The sequence below is a fragment of the Canis lupus genome, chromosome 11 (assembly GCF_048164855.1).
Source record: "Canis lupus baileyi chromosome 11, mCanLup2.hap1, whole genome shotgun sequence".
NCBI classification, from domain to species: Eukaryota; Metazoa; Chordata; class Mammalia; order Carnivora; family Canidae; genus Canis; species Canis lupus.
Window position 1 is genome coordinate 33,695,580 of NC_132848.1, and position 18,149 is coordinate 33,713,728.

The 18,149-nt window shown below is 42.7% G+C and overlaps 1 protein-coding gene across 15 annotated transcripts in view; it reads left to right on the forward strand.

Moving 5' to 3' along the window:
- BPIFC (BPI fold containing family C) overlaps positions 1-18,149 on the forward strand; it is a 60,830-nt gene that overhangs the window by 36,916 nt on the left and 5,765 nt on the right. For 13 of the 15 annotated variants that reach the window (XR_012039312.1, XR_012039311.1, XM_072844197.1 and 10 more), the window contains 6 exons: positions 1,352-1,412; positions 4,162-4,253; positions 5,681-5,857; positions 7,019-7,072; positions 8,081-8,251; positions 8,883-8,950. Coding sequence is in view for 11 of the 15 variants with exons in the window: in XM_072844197.1 (XP_072700298.1) it covers positions 1,352-1,412; positions 4,162-4,253; positions 5,681-5,857; positions 7,019-7,072; positions 8,081-8,251; positions 8,883-8,950 (623 nt within the window). In the remaining 4 variants the exon portion in view is untranslated. Of the gene's footprint in view, positions 1-1,351; positions 1,413-4,161; positions 4,254-5,680; positions 5,858-7,018; positions 7,073-8,080; positions 8,388-8,882; positions 8,951-18,149 lie in introns of those variants that run through there. The other 2 variants (XR_012039314.1, XR_012039313.1) reach the window with 2 other exon arrangements.

Genomic DNA, 18,149 nt, shown 5'->3' on the forward strand with positions numbered 1-18,149 from the left:
ATGAGCACCAGTGCACATGCCTGTTGGAGAATGACAGGGAAAGCCTGTCGGCTCAAGGACCCCATACTCACCATCCCTCCTCTGTTGGAGACCAAGTGTGGTTCTTTGGCCTCTAACAGGAAGCCAGTAGCTAAGTTTACCTGAAGTTTGCCTAAGACTTAGAGATCATGGATGCTTTGTTTCTAGTATTCCCTTTGTGCCACAGGAAAACAGAAAAGAATGCTTAGACCACGACTATCTAGGTTCCAAGTCCCAGTTCTGCAACTCACTAAAGATCTCTAAGCTTCAGGTTTCCCATTTATGACAGGGGACAAGGGTGCTCACCTGTCAGCATTATCATGAGGCCAAAATGGGGTTAAAACACAACAGTTGACATTTATGGAATGCTTGCTATGTGCTAAGCAATAGTACATGGATTACTTCTTTTTTAAAAATATTTTATTTATTTATTCATGAAAGACACACATAGAGAGGGGCAGAGACCTAGGCAGAGGGAGAAGCAGGCTCCATGGAGGGAACCTGATGCGGGACTCAATCCTGGGACTCCAGGATCACGCTTTGGGCTGAAGGCAGGCACTAAACCACTGAGCCACCCAGGCAGCCCCAATTACTTCTATTTCTCCTCACAACAACATGATGAAATAGGTACAGTTATCATCCTCATGTTGCAGATGAGGAAACTGAGGACAGAGTACAAATAACTTACCAAGGGAGTCGACCCCAGGCTTCCAAGCGTCTGCTAGTAACTGTCATACTGAGTACTTCGCACACGCCTGGCACACAGAAGCCCACCCATGTCCCATGTCAGTACTCTTCCTCCTTCCTAAAGACAAGCTTGAGCCCAATTCAAGATTGATTTTCTAACTCCAAAAGGGGTTCTGATCCAAATATATGTCTGACTACTGGGCTCTCAAGCCAGCCAAGTGGGAAAGTGAAGCCCCCAGCTTTTACCTCTCTGAGCAGAGAATGGAACCACTGACAGAGGAGGCAGGAGGCTGTGGCATCCCCGCAGCCAGGAAAGGCATAGCCAAAGGTCCTCAGATGTGACCGCACCAAATGCACTGGGCACATGTCCTGTCATGCCACAGGAAGAAAAGCCGAGGGCCCATTCTTTTATTGGACTAACTGGGTATAGTCCTGGTTGCTCTGAAGTTTAGCCAGCATTCAATGACATGCCATCCATACATACATAACGTGTGGCCCAGAGGCATCAATTTCAGGGAAAGTCCTTATGACCAAAGGGAGAATGGCTCCTAACCAGAAGGCCTTTGTTTGCAAGGTCTAGGCCCATAAATAGAGGTTTCAAGTGCAATGTGATAACCTACAGTTCTTTTATTCCTTTTATGGCCAGCTCTGTCCCATTATCACGAGTGAGGTGGAAGCCCTGAATGCCAATCTCAGCATGCTAGAGGGTGAGTCCCAGAACTGCCTCTTCAGGATGGTTCTCTTACTACCTTCTACCTGCTTTAGTCTCTGCAAACTAGAGCCATGGGAAATGCCAGCTCTGACACTAAATTCATCCTCTTTAGAATGAGTCATGCTAGTCTCAACCAAGTTATCCCCTTCCCACCCCGTTCTAACTCCTTTAGTGATTCCTTTTTGCCTCAGGATCAAGTCCAAATGCTTTAACATAAAGGACTACAAGACCTGCCCATCATGCTCTGGCTCAACTTACCTCTCTCGGCCTCATCTTATACCTTTTTCTGCTCTCACAAACTGCTTCTACTGCCCCCATGCCCCTTACTTGGCTCATGCTGCCCTCCCTGCCTAGAAGAGCTTCCCCTCCCCTTTACCAATTCATTTGTTCATTTATGAGATATTTATTGAACACCTACTTCTTTGCCAGTACTGCACTAAGCCCTGAGGGGTCCAGTCCCTTCCACTTCCTACCCCTGAGCCATCCTTAGTCTTACCCACTCCTCATTATCTTTTAAGGCTCAGCTCAGACATAGCTCAGACATAGTGTTATCTGAGAAGTCAAACCCGATAGCCTGCACCCTAAAGTTTTGCCTCCTGTGTGCTCACATGACACTTTGGGCATATATCTCTCTTTGCTCTCCATCCATTCATTCATTTACCAATAGTGTACTGAGAACCGGTAAGAGCCTGGGTGGGGTGCTGTTCTTGGTACTGGGAATGCAACAGTAAGCCCAGAAGATAGAAATCCCTGCCCTCATGGGACTAGTCAGAGGAGACAGACAGCAAGCAAGATAATAAGTTAAATCTATGATACTGATGAGCTAAGTGATAAGAAGAAGGATAAAGTAGAAAAGGAGCTGGGGAAGTGTTTCTGTTAAAATCGGATGGCCAGGAAAGACATCACTGAGCAGGTGACATTACAGTAAGAATTTGAATGGAGTAGAGAGTGAACCACTCCTAATCTGGACAAAGAACACTTCAGATACAGGAATGGGCAAGCTCAAGGGCCCATGTAGGAACATGCCAAGTGTGTTGGAGAAACTGTGAGGAGGCCATACTGGGAATAATATGAGGGGGAAGGGCAGCCAGAGATGAGGTCAGAGTGGGGGAAAGCACTGCTCAGGTCTTCAGGACTCTGCAGCTCCATACAAAGACTGGCTCTTAGTCTGAGATGAGAAGTCTTCAGAGAGTTCTGAACAGGGCTTGCATGATCTGACTTATATTGTAAGGAGATCACCCTGGCTTCCATCTATTCACAACAAACAGGAATGGGGCAAGGGTGGAAGCAGGGAGACCACCTAAGAGGCTACTGCATTGACCTGCGTGAGCCGTGATGGCAGTTGACCTGGATGGAGTGATGAAGATGGCAGAATATGCTCAGGTTCTGGTTGTACCTTGAAGGTAGAGACAGTAGTATTTGCCAACTCTGCACGTGGGTCATGAGGGAAGTCAAGGATGACTCCATATTTTCATTTATGTGACTAAAAAAATGGGGAGAAGGGAAATCACCAGTTACCAAGATGGAGAAGATTATAAGCATAAGTCTGTAGAAGGACCATCAGGAGCTCAGTTTTAGACCTACTCTTACTATCCTGTATTATAATAATGTCTGACTCTTCCCCCAGGCTAGTAGTCCCACAGGCACAGGGACTTTGACCATGTCCCCAGCACCAGGCAAAGTGCCTAACCCACACTAGGTGAATGAATATTGGGTCAATGAAGGGTTGCACAGTGGCTGGACAAGTAGATTGGACTGGGTGCAGATGGATGAAAAAAGGATGGATTGGGGAGGTAGGGAAAGAGGAATATGTAGTAAGGAAAGAACTTGTTAAAGACTCCCATGCTCTAGCTTGCCATGGGCAAGTTTCTCTACCTCATTCTCTCATCTGCAATCGTGCTTCCTACAAACTCCACTTACTGTCCTTTGGTCCCCTGGCCTCTTCTGCTGTGCTCTGAAAATGATAATACAAAAAAATGAACTGAATTAATAAACTGTGCATGAGAATTTTCTTGGCCTCTTTAACTTAGGGAATTTTATCCCTGTCTATCTTTCACAACATTTCTTTTTAAAAATTATTGCTAATGATAACAGTAATACAGACTCATTGTAAAACATTAAAGTTCTAACTATATAGAAGGCTATAACATAGAACTTGAAAGTCTCTCATTACACCAACCTAATATGTGGCTTAATATTAACAAGTGACTTTTGTTTGTCTAATTTTCTTTTTTAAAAATATGGGTATATGTGCATTGTGTTTGTATGTACCTGAACATAAAAGGCTATACAACAAAATTTTACTGATGTTTCCCTCAGTCTAATGTGATGAAAAAGGGTTTGACTTGGCATGCCTGGGTGGCTCAGTGGTTGAGTGTCTGCCTTCGGCTCAGGCCCTGATCCCAGGGTCCTAGGATCGAGTCCCGTGTTGGGCTCCTAGCAGGGCACTTGCTTCTCCCTCTGCCTATGTCTCTGCCTCTGTTTGTGTGTCTCTCATGAATAAATAGATAAAATCTAAAAAAAAAAATGCAGATTATAATCTTATAATCTTCCCTTTGACTTTCTTTTTTCGATTTACTTACCCATCCTGGGTTTTGAAAAGCAAGCATGTATTACTTGTGAAATAAAGGTAATTGTTATTTTAAATAACAGAGAATTAAAATTATATTGCTCTGATAGATAATAATCAGATGCTATACTATATCTTTAATAAATATAAATTTTCATTTTTATTTGTTTTTTAGTTTTAACCAAGATTGACAACTATACTCTGCTGGATTATTCCCTCATCAGTTCTCCAGAAATTACTGAGAATTATATCGAGCTGAATTTGAAGGTAACTATATCATCACCAGAATCCGCATCCTGTAAAGAAGATGTGGTTTATGTATACAATGGAATATTACTCAGCCATTAAAAACGACAAATACCCACCATTTGCTTCAACGTGGATGAACTGGAGGGTATTATGCTGAGTGAAATAAGTCAATCAGAGAAGGACAAACATTATATGGTCTCATTCATTTGGGGAATGTAAAAAATAGTGAAAGGGAATAAAGGGGAAAGGAGAAAAAATGAGTGGGAAATATCAGAAAGGGAGACAGAACATGAAAGACTCCTAACTCTGGGAAACGAACTAGGGGTGGTGGAGGGGGAGGTGGGCAGGGGGTGGGGGTGACTGGGTGATGGGCACTGAGGTGGGCACTTGACGGAATGAGCACTGGGTGTTATTCTATATGTTGGCAAATTGAACACCAATAAAAAATAAATTTATAAAAAAAATTCACATCCTGGCTATCAACAGCCAGTATTCGAAAAACAAATATTATATGCAGAAGGAACTATCACTACATACCCTTCAAATAATTTAATGTCCTTTCAAGCAATTTCCTCATGCATATGCTCTTTCAAAGACCCTTCAACATTTTATTGATTGGTAAATGATGGTTTAGATTTGCCCAACATATGACTGCTTTCTCCAAGCAAAGTATCATGGTGACTCTGTCTCTGGGGATAGGTCTGTGGCTAAGAGGCAGCAGGTAGAGTGGCTCTGCGTGTATCAGAACTTAACACATCAGTAGATTATACGTATCAATACCCCTGTTCCTGTCAGGTTAGCCAATTTAACAGAGGGCTCTTGACCTCGTTCAGAGCCATTCACATGCGAAGATGGTGTTTGCTGATTCTGGAAGAGAGATTAATTTTCTTTATGCTTAGTTTTGCCCCAAAGTTAATATCAGTGTTTTTTTTTTAAGTGCATATTGACTTATACTTCAATCACTTAGAGTCACTAAACTCAGCTAAACGTTACTCAAGACACCATTTTAGAATAACACCCTATAGCCACTGAAGGCAGCATCAGGAATGCCACAGAAATGCTTTAGCCCATTGAGAGTCCTGGGTCCTTCTGAGTCTCTGATACCCCAGATGCTCAGCAGTCATAGAGTTTGAAGGTCAAGGGTTTAGCATCTTTACATAGCACCTCAAGAACTAGGTAGATCTGTGCATCCAGTTAAAATGCACCTGCTTTCTGAGAGAAGGTTACACCCCAGCATGGACAGACATGTCCATATATACTCAAGAAGTCATCAGAGCTGTGAAACCACAGTCATTGATCAAGGAGTCAAAAGGCCCTGTGGTCTTTTAATCCCTACTGAGTTTCTGGTATTTTCCTGATTCTGACATAAGCAGATCCACCTTCGTTAGTGCGCTATACCCAAGTCTTGAACTGATACACTGATCTTTCTCTCTGTTTTCCCACAGGGTGTATTCTACCCACTGGACAACCTCACTGACCCCCCCTTCTTGCCAGTTCCTTTTGCACTGCCAGAACGCAGTGACTCTATGCTCTATGTTGGAATCTCCGAGTTTTTCTTTAAATCTGCATCCTTTGCTTACTTTATAGCTGGGGCCTTCAACGTCACTCTCTCCATGAAAGAGGTGAGGAGAGTTAATGGATGGAACAATCAACACTAGCATTTAGTCTTATTATAAGTAGCCCATTATGGGAATTTTATGTCATAGTTTCTATTTCCTGGCCTTTTTAAGTCTAAAAACTTAGACTATCAACCCTAGCAGGCCATGAATGAAGTAATTGTGAACTGAATACTGTTATTAGCTGGGGAGTTGTTGGGTCTCCAGATCTGCTAATTTCAGTTGTGTATGATACCAGGTCACTGTTCTAGACTGATGTTAAATAATGCCAAGACTCCCCTCCGCCACTCATGGCCTGTAACTTTGGGCATCTTCAATTTATTTAATTTCTCTGGGCCAGAGCATCATCATTTTAAAAATGGGAATAATAATTCCATACTCACAAGGTTGATATGGACTTTAGAGAGGTTTAAATATATGTAAAGCATTCAGAGCAATGCCTAGCACAGCATAAGTATTCTTTAAGTGTTGCTTATTATTGTTGTTAGTATTATTATTATGCCTTGTGTTATGCCAATACAAACTTTTCCTATTGGTAATTTCAACTGACTTATCTACAATGACTGGTAATAGGACACATACTCATGAATTCTCTTTGCCATGCCCCTCCCTTGTATGATGAGAACACTCTCTCCGGGCAGTCAACCAATGACTTTTATTAAGCATCTCCTACTAATCTTCTCATTCCATGGGTCTTAATTATACAAATGGTTATAAAATTTGAATTCAAAATTCTAGGTGTGGTAGCACTGGCTGCCATAGACTACTGAGAATTAGAAAGCTCTAGCTTCAGATTTGGAAACCATCCATCCATGAAGATAAATTACTTAAGCATCCTTTGTCAGTAATCTCTGAAAAGATGGGCAATAATACAAGACTTATTGTTAACCACTGTCGGATATTTACACCTGGATCATACATATATAACATAAACAGTGTTGCCAAGTTTAAAAGGCACTTCCTGTGTGACCTTGGGCAAGTTACTGTACTTCTCTGGACCTCAGATTTCCTATGGCTAGGCTATAAAATGATAGGCCACCTTTAAACACTAATTGATTGTTGGTGTAACAACTTCATGACTCATAAAAATATAAGGAAAGTTAAGTTTTCCCTAAAAAGAGAACAAGGTAAAAATCTTAGAGTAACATGATGGTCTTGATTTTCCAGATTTCCAACCATTTGGTTCAAAACTCTCAAGGTCTTGGCAACATGCTCTCCCGGGTAAGTACTGAGAGTTTGGCTCCTTGGTGTAGTGTATTTGGATTCATTGCAGTTACTTCTGGAGGATTTATGGGTTCTTTCTCTTGCTTTTTGGTCCAATCTGAGTCCATCTTTCCATTCTGAAGAGATTTTTTTTCTTTTTTTAAAGATTTATTTATTTATTTATTTATTTATTTATTTATTTATTTATTTATTTGAAAGAGAGCATGTGAGTAGAGGGTAGGGGCAGAGGGAGAGGCAGAGAGAGTCTTAGCACACTCTACGCGGAGCATGAGCCTGAAAAAGGGCTTGATGTCACAACCTGAGCTAAAACCAAGAGTCAGACACCCAACTGACTGTGCCACCCAGGCACCCCAAGACTTTTCTTTTCTTTTAATAAAATAGCCACAAATATTTACTAAACAAGGTACTATTAAAGGCATTATAAGTTTACAAAATAAATCAACTGTCCCTTCCATAAGGTTTACATTTGAAATAATCAGTTTGAATGGGAAATGGGGGAATAGTGCCCATGTTTGGGCACTAATTAATATTTTCAATGTTAGAAAATATTAATATCATGCCTTCACAGCACCTGGATACTGAACACAGTGTACTGAAAGCTCAGGTTTGGTCTTGAGAACAGAGTGATGCTCTGAGCATCCTGGTTTTAGAGCAAGGATCTTGAGTCAGACAGACCTGGTTGTGAATCCCAGTTCTTCAATTTATTCATTCAGAAGTTAAGGAAATTATTTAACAAAAGACTCCCTGTCTTCAGCTGTGAAACAGGGATTCTGACAGCATCCACCCAGAGGGATTTTGTGAAGATTAAACCAAATAATTTGTATATATTCAGTGAATGTCAGCTGTTGTTATTATTTGTTTTGTGTGCTGGTGTCATGATTATTAAAGAGTTTTGTTTGTATTCTAACTGTATGATGTCAGATTTAATCATCCAGGCACCCCAAATTTGTGATTTCCCCTTATCAACTCAACTCCCTGGTCACTTCTTTCCCTGAACATTGGCAGATTGCAGAAATCTACATCTTGTCCCAGCCCTTCATGGTACGGGTCATGGCAACGGAGCCTCCCGTGATCAGTTTGCTACCTGGTAACTTCACCCTGGACATCCCTGCCTCCATCGTGATCCTCACCCAGCCTGAGAACTCAACTGCTGAAGCCATTGTGTCCATGGATTTTGTAAGCCTGCAAGAGGGGCAGGAGGGCAGACTGTGGACACCAGTCCTGTTCCTACAGTGGGGCCACTGACCAACAGTGCTCTGCTCAGTATCTGGGGGCGCAAGGTCTGATTCATCAATTAGGGGTGAGGACAGAGGTGAGACTGGGCTGGGAGCAGTATGGGAGGCCAGTGCTCACACCCCCTCCAGGGTAAAATAGCTCTTCCCTTCCTCTGCTTCCTGTGTGCCCTTCCTGCCACTGCAGTTACATTGATAACTGACTCTTTTTTTCCCAAAATAAGTCAATCAGGATGGAATTCAAGGTTATTTGAGCAGATGAAGGCCAAATGCAATACAACAGAAAAGGACTACTATGAATCTAAGCAAAATGTCACACACACATGTGCACACACAAACACATACACAGTACATGAGAAAAGACCTTAGGAAAAAAATAGAAAAATAATTTAAGGGAGATCCTTAAAAAGTCATTATAGTTAGGTTTCCTATCTGCAAGAGTACATTTTCAAGCTATTTCTTTCCAGTACCTCTTAGCAATGAGAGGGAAAGTGGAGCTACTACAAGAAATGATATTTGTGGCCAAAATAGACAGAGTCAATCCTCTTAGTAACGAACGCTTTTGTTGTCTGCAGGTTGCTAGTACTAGTGTTGGCCTGGTTATCTTGGGACAAAGACTGGTCTGCTCGTTGTCTCTGAACAGGTAAGTTTAGTTGATTCGACTGTTGAAAACCTTAGTTATAAGTGATTCAGCAGCCCATAGACACAAAGTGAACATAAACAGAACAGGGGAAGTTACCACTAGATAGAACATGAATCACTTAGACGCTCCTCTTGTCGTGATCCAGATGATTTTAAAGTATGGGCTTCACTAAAAACTGTGGTGTGGAGCCTTTCTTTTTTTCTTCCCATTAGATAATGTTCAGATAAAATGAGTGGCCAAATAAGTGTAAATATAGTTCCATAATATAAACTCACATTCTAATGGTACCATAATATACATAAAAGATCCTCATCAGGGCAGCCCCTGTGGCCCAGTGGTTTAGCGCCGCCTTCAGCCCAGTGCGTGATCCTGGTGACCTGGGATTAAGTCCCACGTCAGGCTCCCTGCATGGAGCCTGCTTCTCCCTCTGCCTGTGTCTCTGCCTCTCTCTCTCTCTCTCTCTCTCTCTCTCTCTCTCTCTCTCTCCCTCTCCATCTCTCATGAATAAATAAATAAAATCTTAAAAAAAAAAAAAGATCCTCATCAACAACTTCAGGTAGCATGCTATTGAGGAAAGAGCATGAAACTTTGAGGTTGAGGAACAAAATGTCAAATCCCTAGCCACTGGTTCTAGAACCATGATCAAATTTATGAACCTCTTTGTGGCTCAGTCTCCTTGTCTGTAAAATACTGAAGTTGGACTGAGGTCATCTATGAGGTACCTTCAGGCTCTGACCCTCTGACCCCATTACTAGAACATGGAGTTTAACAAAACCATGCGCAGTGGCCTAGCTGGCTCTCAAATGAACTCCATGCGCTATGAAAGGGATCAGAGAGGTCACGTCCACAGACAATTGGAAAGTAATTGCCATTGAGAAGAACTGTCTGCAAAGCCCATTTTCCTTGGCCCTGTGAAGGCAACAGTTGAAGCTATGAATCAAACTATCTGGGGGGAGGAGGAATGATAATCAGAGTGACCAAATGGCCCAGATGAAACCCACAGAAGGGAAAAGAAATTCTATAAAAATTCTCTGCCAGAGAAAGCAGAGTCTGGAAAAAAACAGGAAATCAACAGAAAGGAAAAGTAAGTCAATAACCGTAAGTCAGCTGGATGGTTATGAAGCTGTTATTACAGAAACTTGGAAGGTACTTTCAATAAAATGATATTAAATAGGACAAAGAGAATACAAAATTGTGTGAACACAGCAGTCAGATATGTAAAATAGCTTTCCATCTGGATGAGAAACTGAATCACAAATGAAGAGCTGCGTTAGGATATGGATTGAGCAAGGGTTTTCTCCTTAAGATTTTCTTTGTAACTATATTATTTTCCCAATAAAAGGAACAACAACAAAAAAGGCAGTATGGTTTCCCAGAGATAAAAGATTTCAAGAAGGCTTTATTACATTTTACCCAACTCTGCAACACAGGGCTGATTTCTCCGTTAGTCTCAGCAGGCGCAGAGCCTAGAGCCCATGGATACTTTAGGGACCCCATGAAAGTGTTTTAATATATTTTAAAATAAGAATTTAAAAATGAACAGAATCCTGCTGGATTATACTTATCTTTATAACAACATAGCCTTCCAATATAATTTTAATATCTCTTTATGGAGGAAGGAGTCCCAGAGGCAAAAGTACCTAAGGCCCCTGAAGTCATAACATGTCCCTATCTCCACAAGGTCAAGGCTGATGAAATTCTGAATCTTGATAGGTCATCTTAGGGATGGCAGTTTTAATAGTTGAGAGGATGGAAGCCAGAGCACAGGAGAGGAGGAGGAAAGGGGTGGTGGATGAGGGAGAGGCAGCATCTGAGAGGCCAGAGTCCTCCATCTGCAGCCTGTGGACAGGGCTGATAGGAAAGGGGGACTAGAAATCTGGAGGGATGGGGGATGAAGGGGACAGGGCCACTGATTGAGGCAGCAAGCTCTTGAGAAGGGAGAAACCATGTGTGCCCTTGAGCAAGGGTCTGCTTTACTGGCAGGATGGAAGTAAGGATTTCATAAGTATGGGGCTTCAGGCTTGTGGCCAGTAAGAGAAACCTTAAGGAACAAAGAAAGAAACCAGATTCACTTCTCTGCTTAAATCAGTCAGACTCTCCTCTCCAGCGTTCGTCTTGGTTAGAGACTGCATGTTCAGAGGCCTTTAGGTTTACTTATAGGAGTAACTGCAAAAAAGGATTGCAACCTGCTCAATGCATGTCCCCCAAAGAAATATGTGGATCCATTCTCTGGCTTCCTACGGCCTATAAACATGCTTTGACCTGGCCAACACAGGCTGAGATTAAGACTCCTGCCTTCCTGGAGTGTCCTCCGCATTCCCCTGTGGTCTCCCTTAGATTCTCCAGCCGGGGAAGCTTCCTGAGACCTTAGAGGGGTCTGAGCAGGACTGGCTACCTAACTTGCAAGGCCCACTGCAAAATGAAAATGTGGAGCCCCTTGTTCAAAACCTTATGGAGGATTTCAAGATGGAGACAGCAGGGCATTAAACCAAGCATGGGCCCTTCTGAGTGAGGCCGTGTCCCACTGCACAGGTCACCTGCATTGTATTGGGGGGTGGCTTTGGCAGGCGGTTCTACAGCAGACCTCGGGCACTAAGAGGACAAGGAGGATAGACCAGGCATCACTCAGTCCCAAAGCAGCCCATGAAAGACTGCTGAAGAGCAGAGGCTGTGCTGAAGGAGTGTCTTCACCTGTGGCCCCAGGAGGGGCAGCCCCACCTCCTGCAACTGCCCTGGCCAGTGCCTCCATTCCTGGTCCCAGAGGTGCTGCTTTTCCAGACAGATGGCCTGATTCGGTCTTGGGTGAGGTCAGAGAGACACAGCACCAAGAGGTGTAAAGGGGGGTGGGGATCAGTGAGGCATCCCTGAGAAGACCAAATTAGGCTCCCAGAATACTAACCCCCAAAACACCTTTCTAAACATCCCCTGCCTGAATGTGTCTCTGGAGCTGCTCCAGGCTGGCTACACAGGCAGAAGATACACAAATCAAGGCCAATCCAGTGTGGTAAGTTTAAAGAGGCAGTGAGATCATAGGCTTTAGAGTCAGACTAGCTGGTTCAGATCCCCACCCTGCTGTTAATTAGCTGTGGGGTCTCAGGTAGGTTACTTAACCTCTCTGGGCCTCCATTTCCTTCTCTCTAAAATGAGGATATAATACAATCCACTTCAGGGGGTTATTGTCAGGAATACATGAGTTAATACATGTAAAGTGCTTGTTAGGTGTTCAAGGTTGGCTATGGCTATTATTTAAAATTAGGAGCTGGCCTCAGCCAGGGAAAGATCATTTCAAGAGTTCTCCTATTCAGAAAAACCCTGTTCAGGAAACCCCTCATTCCCCTGTTTTACACCCAGTGATGGCTATTATAGAAATTGCCTTTTGTTCTACTACTTATGACTACTTTATTATTGAGCCTTTACTGTCTACTGGTCCTGTGCCAAGAACTTCACATTTATTACTTTATTTAAACCTCACAACCCAGTATGTCTAGGACCTGGCATGGTCTTCAATCAGTGTCTGTAGATTTAATGAACAGACCTGGAGATAGCTTATTATCCCTGTTTTACAGTTTATAGAGGTCAAATCACTTGCTCATGTCACAGAGCTATTGAATGGCAGAACCAGAACTTGAACCTGGATGAGTGGTTTTCACAGCCATGAATGTTCACTTACGACATTACACTGTCTTTGATGTGGTGCCTAGCAAAAACTTAGAAGATTTAGACAGTAAATATCCTTCCTTGCCCAGAAGAGGAAACCCATGAGTGTGAACTCACAAAATTGAAGCAGAAAGCCTGTCCTTTCTCAATGTGAAGATTTGATAGAAGATGAGAATCCACAGGCAGTGGGTGACCTGCAGTGGAAGAAAAAGCACATAGCTTTCCACACAGCTGCGTTGAGAAATAGAGTGAAGGGAGAAATAAAGAAAGTAGAAGCAGAGAGTTCAAGTAATCATCGTGACCTCTATGAGTATGTCTAATTAAGAGCACAGCCCTGTAGTCAGGCATGTCTAATTTTGAATTCCATCTCTGTCGTTTGCTAGCTGTGTGACCCTGGGCAAGTCAATCAATTTCCCTAAATATCAGTTTCCTCATCAGCAAAACAGAGCACCTATCCACAGAGCGGTTGTATGGGTAGACAAGGTAATATCTGAAAAGTGCAGTGTTCCCCACATAACCAGTGCTCAAGAAATATTTGTTACTACTAACAGTCGAGTTTTATTCTCTTTTCCCCTTCTGGGATCAAATTTTGACCAAATAAGAGGGAGAAATTGGTCCCAAAAGACAGGATAAGTCAGGACAGCCTTAAAAAGGCCTTAGAGTTGGCCCTCAGTGTCATAAACCAATTCGTACTGGTCTATCTACAACTGAGACTTTTGTTCCAAACACAGTTCTATTGGGAGATAACCCCAATGCAGGTTGATTCACATAGAAGACATTTCTGAGACCAAATTAAACAACACTTACCCTTTTTTTGGTCACCATATAGATGACTAAATTCTAACCCTTTTTCTTAATTGCATGCAAAGATCAAGTCAATCAAATATACAGTATTGTTAGGCCATTTAGAACTTTGGAACAATTTTGACATTGCTACGAGTGAAGCATTGGACACTCCTAAACTAGGCCCCCACCAGTAACATCAGCACACACACAAACACACACAAACACACTACAACCCCTTCCAGGTCAGAGAATGCAAAGATAGCTGGCTACAAGCAGATAGAATCACCACCCGATTCTCACAGCTTGGGCAGATAAACATTTCCCAATGTAAGCCATCCGAAAAGATACCCAGAAAGGAAAACAGTCTGGGAAGAATGGATTCAATTTTTGTCAGAACCATGTTTTAGACAAGTCATCAGAACACAGGCTTAGCACCTGGGCTAACCGCCATCTCCACCTTCCCTCTGAGCTACTATGAAAGCCAGGGCAGGGGAATGCCACCGTGGGAGGCCGCCGTCAGAGGAGGAAACTCCAAATGACTTCTTTGCCTTCTCCCAAATTTATTGGGGGAATTTCCAGAATGTAGAAGGCAATGAAGATAAAACACTGAGGATCTCTTCCTCATCAAGAGGGTTCCTTTAATACCAGTGTGGGTTGAACACATTCCTCACATTAAAACCTTTCATTGTTGGGAGCACCTGGGTGGCACAGTCGATTAGGCATCTGACTCTCCTGGTTTTGGCTCTGGTCATGATCTCATGGTTGTGAGATTGAGCCCCACATCAAGCTCCATGCTCAGTGCGGAATCTACTTGGGATTCTCTCTCCCTCTGCCCCTCCCGCTCATTCTCTCTCTCCCTCCCTCTCTAAGATAGATAAATAAATCTTAAAAAAAAAAAAGCTTCATCGTGGATTAAATCCACAGCCTGGGCTTGTCAGGCTCTCCTACTGCCTTCCAAGCAAGCCAGTCTTACCTCTCATAACTCCCTAAAGTGAACATTCTGCTTTAGGCTGGCTCACTCTCAGAGTGACCCCAATTCTACTAAACACTTCCCCACACATCCTTTATTTGCTCACTTATCTATAATTCATTAATGACAATTTATTGAGCACCTATTATGTACTCTATACTGTTCTTAATACAGATAGTAAAGAGAAAGGCAATTGTTTCTACCTTCCAGGTCCATGGCCTGGTGAGAGCAGCACTCAGATTAAAAGGCAAAAACTGAGTCCTAAGGGAAATGGTGGAGTGCTTGTACATGGTACTGTACAGAGTGCTTCTATCAAAGGGCAGTTTATTCTCCCCCACCCCAAATCTTATACACACACACACACACACACACTCACACTCCTACCTCCAACCCACACTGGTTTCTTCACCTTTTCGGACCTTCTTAGAAGGTCCTGCAGTAAGTCAGTGTGCTGTGTAAACCCACAAAGGAGCACCAAATACATGCTGCTTTGCATTGTTCCCTAATTGATTCCTATACATACAGCTTCTGTCTGTCCATCATAATTATAATTAAAATTCTTCACATAGCCTAGAGCATTACTGAGCATAGAAGGGTCACCTAGAAAACCTCTTGGTCTGCCTATCTTTTCTCCATACTGCAGCCAGACTGATCTTTACAAAACACAGACATCATCTCCTTTTTTTAGAAACCCTCCATAGATTCCTTGCTCTTAAGATAAATAGAGAGGGAGAGCACCACAGGCAGAGGGAGGAGCAGGCTCCATGCAGGGAGCCTGATATGGGACTCAATCCCAGGTCTCCAGGATCACATCCTGGGCTGAAGGCAGGCGCTAAACCGCTGAGCCACCCAAGGATCCCCATCCCAATTTGCCTTTTTACTCTTGCTCACCCTTCATATGTCAGCTCAAGGAAACATTCCAGCTTGGAAACCTTCCTGCATCTGCCAATTTAGATCAGGTTCCTCTCTTATTTGCCTTACTGAACTTTTTCTTTCCTTCGAAGCATTTATCTCAATCTGTGATTAAACCGTCATCAGTGGGCTTACTTGATTAATGTATGCCTCTCCCCATTAGGCTTTGAGCTACCTGAGAGCAGTGGCTGTTGTTTGGTCTCACTCAGAATCGTTATCTCCAGAACCCGTCACAGGGCTGAAATATATTAGGTGTTTGATAAGTATCTTCTGGGCAGATGAATGATTGATTGAATGAATAAATACTAAGTGCCTAAATGTGACATGCTCTGGACTCAATAGAGTTCCGAGTCAGAGGGCAAATAGACAATTATTGTATAATATTGAGTGCGAGAATTGGTTTTCAGTGTCTGCTATGGCCACAGGGTTGGAGGAATGGCATTGTGAGTGCCTGTGCCTTGGTCCACTTGAACTTCATTATGCCATATTTGCAATATGGACCCGGATCATGACCCCACCATCATTTGACATGCTAAACTGTTTGATTTTTGCTCTGGGTTTCAATCAGGGCAGTAAATCTTCTCCAAAACTTTTTAAATAAGCTATACTCACATATGTCTGCAAGGTAGGACTACTTGAGCTCCCTTTCTCCCCAACAACTTTGTGGTTCTGTAATAAAGTTTGTAGCAGTAGTGCATTAAGAAACAGATTGAGGGGCTCGGTTTGAGAATGAAAGACTGAATTCAGTCGCCACCTAGTGGGCAGAGTTGCACTTGAGTGTTTTTCAGAAGGAGGACAGAGTGCTCTTTGCTCCGCCAGAATTTCTAACCTGGCTTGGGTTGCCCATCATAAAAGGAAGTGTGGCCAAGGGGAAGCATCCCCCTCACATTTCTCCAGCAGTGACTTCAAGTGTTTGTTCAGCTGCTCAGCTTACTTCCTTTATTTTTTTTAAAGATTTTATTTATTTATTCATGAGAGACACAGAGAGGCAGAGACACAGGCAGAGGGAGAAGCAGGCTCTCCACAGGAAGGTAGATGCTCAATCACTGAGCCACCTAGGTGCCCAGTTTACTTCCTTTAAAGATGCCCTAAAGATTCTGGTCCTCGATTCTGACTCAGTTTGAGCCACAATGCCATTGATGCCATCTCTGATCTTTGTCAGATTTAACTCTTTTTAAAGAGTTATGCTTGCCTATCGCTTTAAAGCAGTCGCAAAACTCAATTCATATTAACGTGATATTGGCTGATAGTAAGCAAACTTGCCTATCGCTTTAAAGCAGTCGCAAAACTCAATTCATATTAACGTGATATTGGCTGATAGTAAGCAAACTTACCTCTCCCATTAATATCTGTCTCCTCCTTAAATGTAATAACAGAAAGAGGTAACACCTGAGTTAAATCTTAAACAATTTTAAAAAGTTAACCAGTCAACAAGAAAAGGGAGGAACAATTTCAGAAAGAGGGAGCAGCATAAGCAAAAAACACAGAGGCCAGAAGTATCATGGAATATTCAAGGAAATATTTTACAGTTGTTTTAAGATCTTTATGACCTTATCCACTCTAATTTTGGAGAATCCAGCCCCAAATATATTGCATATATTCAAATGCATTCCACATTAAATATAATGTAAATTTAACCACCAGTGGAGTTGAGTTAAAGTGACTAGTCACCATGATGTTACTTGTTATGGGCATGTGTTAATTTTAATTTTTCAGGATTTTAGTTTTGAAGCCAACACATTTTTTAACCTCTGATATATAGTGCCTGACCTTTTTTTTTTTTTTTTTAAAGATTTTTACTTATTCATGAGAGACACAGAGAGAAAAGCAAGTTCCTCACAGGGAGCCCGATGCAGGGCTTGATCCCAGGACCATGGGATCATGACCTGAACTGAAGGCAGACAGTCAACCGCTGAGCCACCCAGGCGTCCCTATAGTGCCTGAGTAATAAAACAGCATAGGAGTGCCTGAATGGCCCAATCAGTTAAGTGCCGACTCTTGATCTCAGTTCAGGTCTCTATCTCAGGGTTGTGGGTTCAAGCCCTGTTTTGGGCTTCATGCTGGATGTGGAGCCTATTCAAGAAAATAAGATAGGGGCACTTGGGTAGCTCAGTAGTTGAGTGTCTGCCTTTGGCTCAGGGCATGATTCTGGACCTTGGGTCCGGGGATTAAGCCCTACATCAGGCTCCCTGCAAGGAGCCTGCTTCTCCCTCTGCCTGAGTCTCAGCCTCTCTGTGTGTCTCTTATGAATAGATAAATAAAAATCTTTTTAAAAAAATAAAATAATAAATAAAACAGCATAGCACTAAGCAGTTCTTGAGTATAAAATTCAAGGTAGAGAATGAAAAGAAGCAAGAGCAGACAGGCAGCTGGGCACCAGAATACAGAAAGGTTTGTGTGCCATATAAGTGACTTGGACTCAAGCCATTGAATAACTTTGAACAGGAGTGAGTCCTCATCAGACATGCTTGTCATTTAGCTCACTCTGGGAATGATATGGAGGACAGACTGGGGAAGACCAAGATTGGAGATGAGGAGCCATTAGAAGGCAAATAAAGAAGTAAGACTCTTCCCCTGGCAAAAGTGAGCCATGGAAAGCTAAGGGGGAAAGCAAGGTGAGGCAAGATCCTATAGTAGAAGGAAGGTTTGGGATGGGCATCAAGAGATCTGAGTTCTGGTCCTAAATTAATTGGACCTGTTTCCCCATCTGTGAAGTGAAGGGATCCTCCCTGTTGATTACAAGTGCTTCATTTTATTATTACAATGCATGAAAAATCAGGTGTGTATTCTGGGAGTTCAGACCAAGAAGACCTGTAGACTATTTCTCCCATCCAAGTGCTAACCAAGCCCCACCCTGCTTAGCTTTGGAGATCA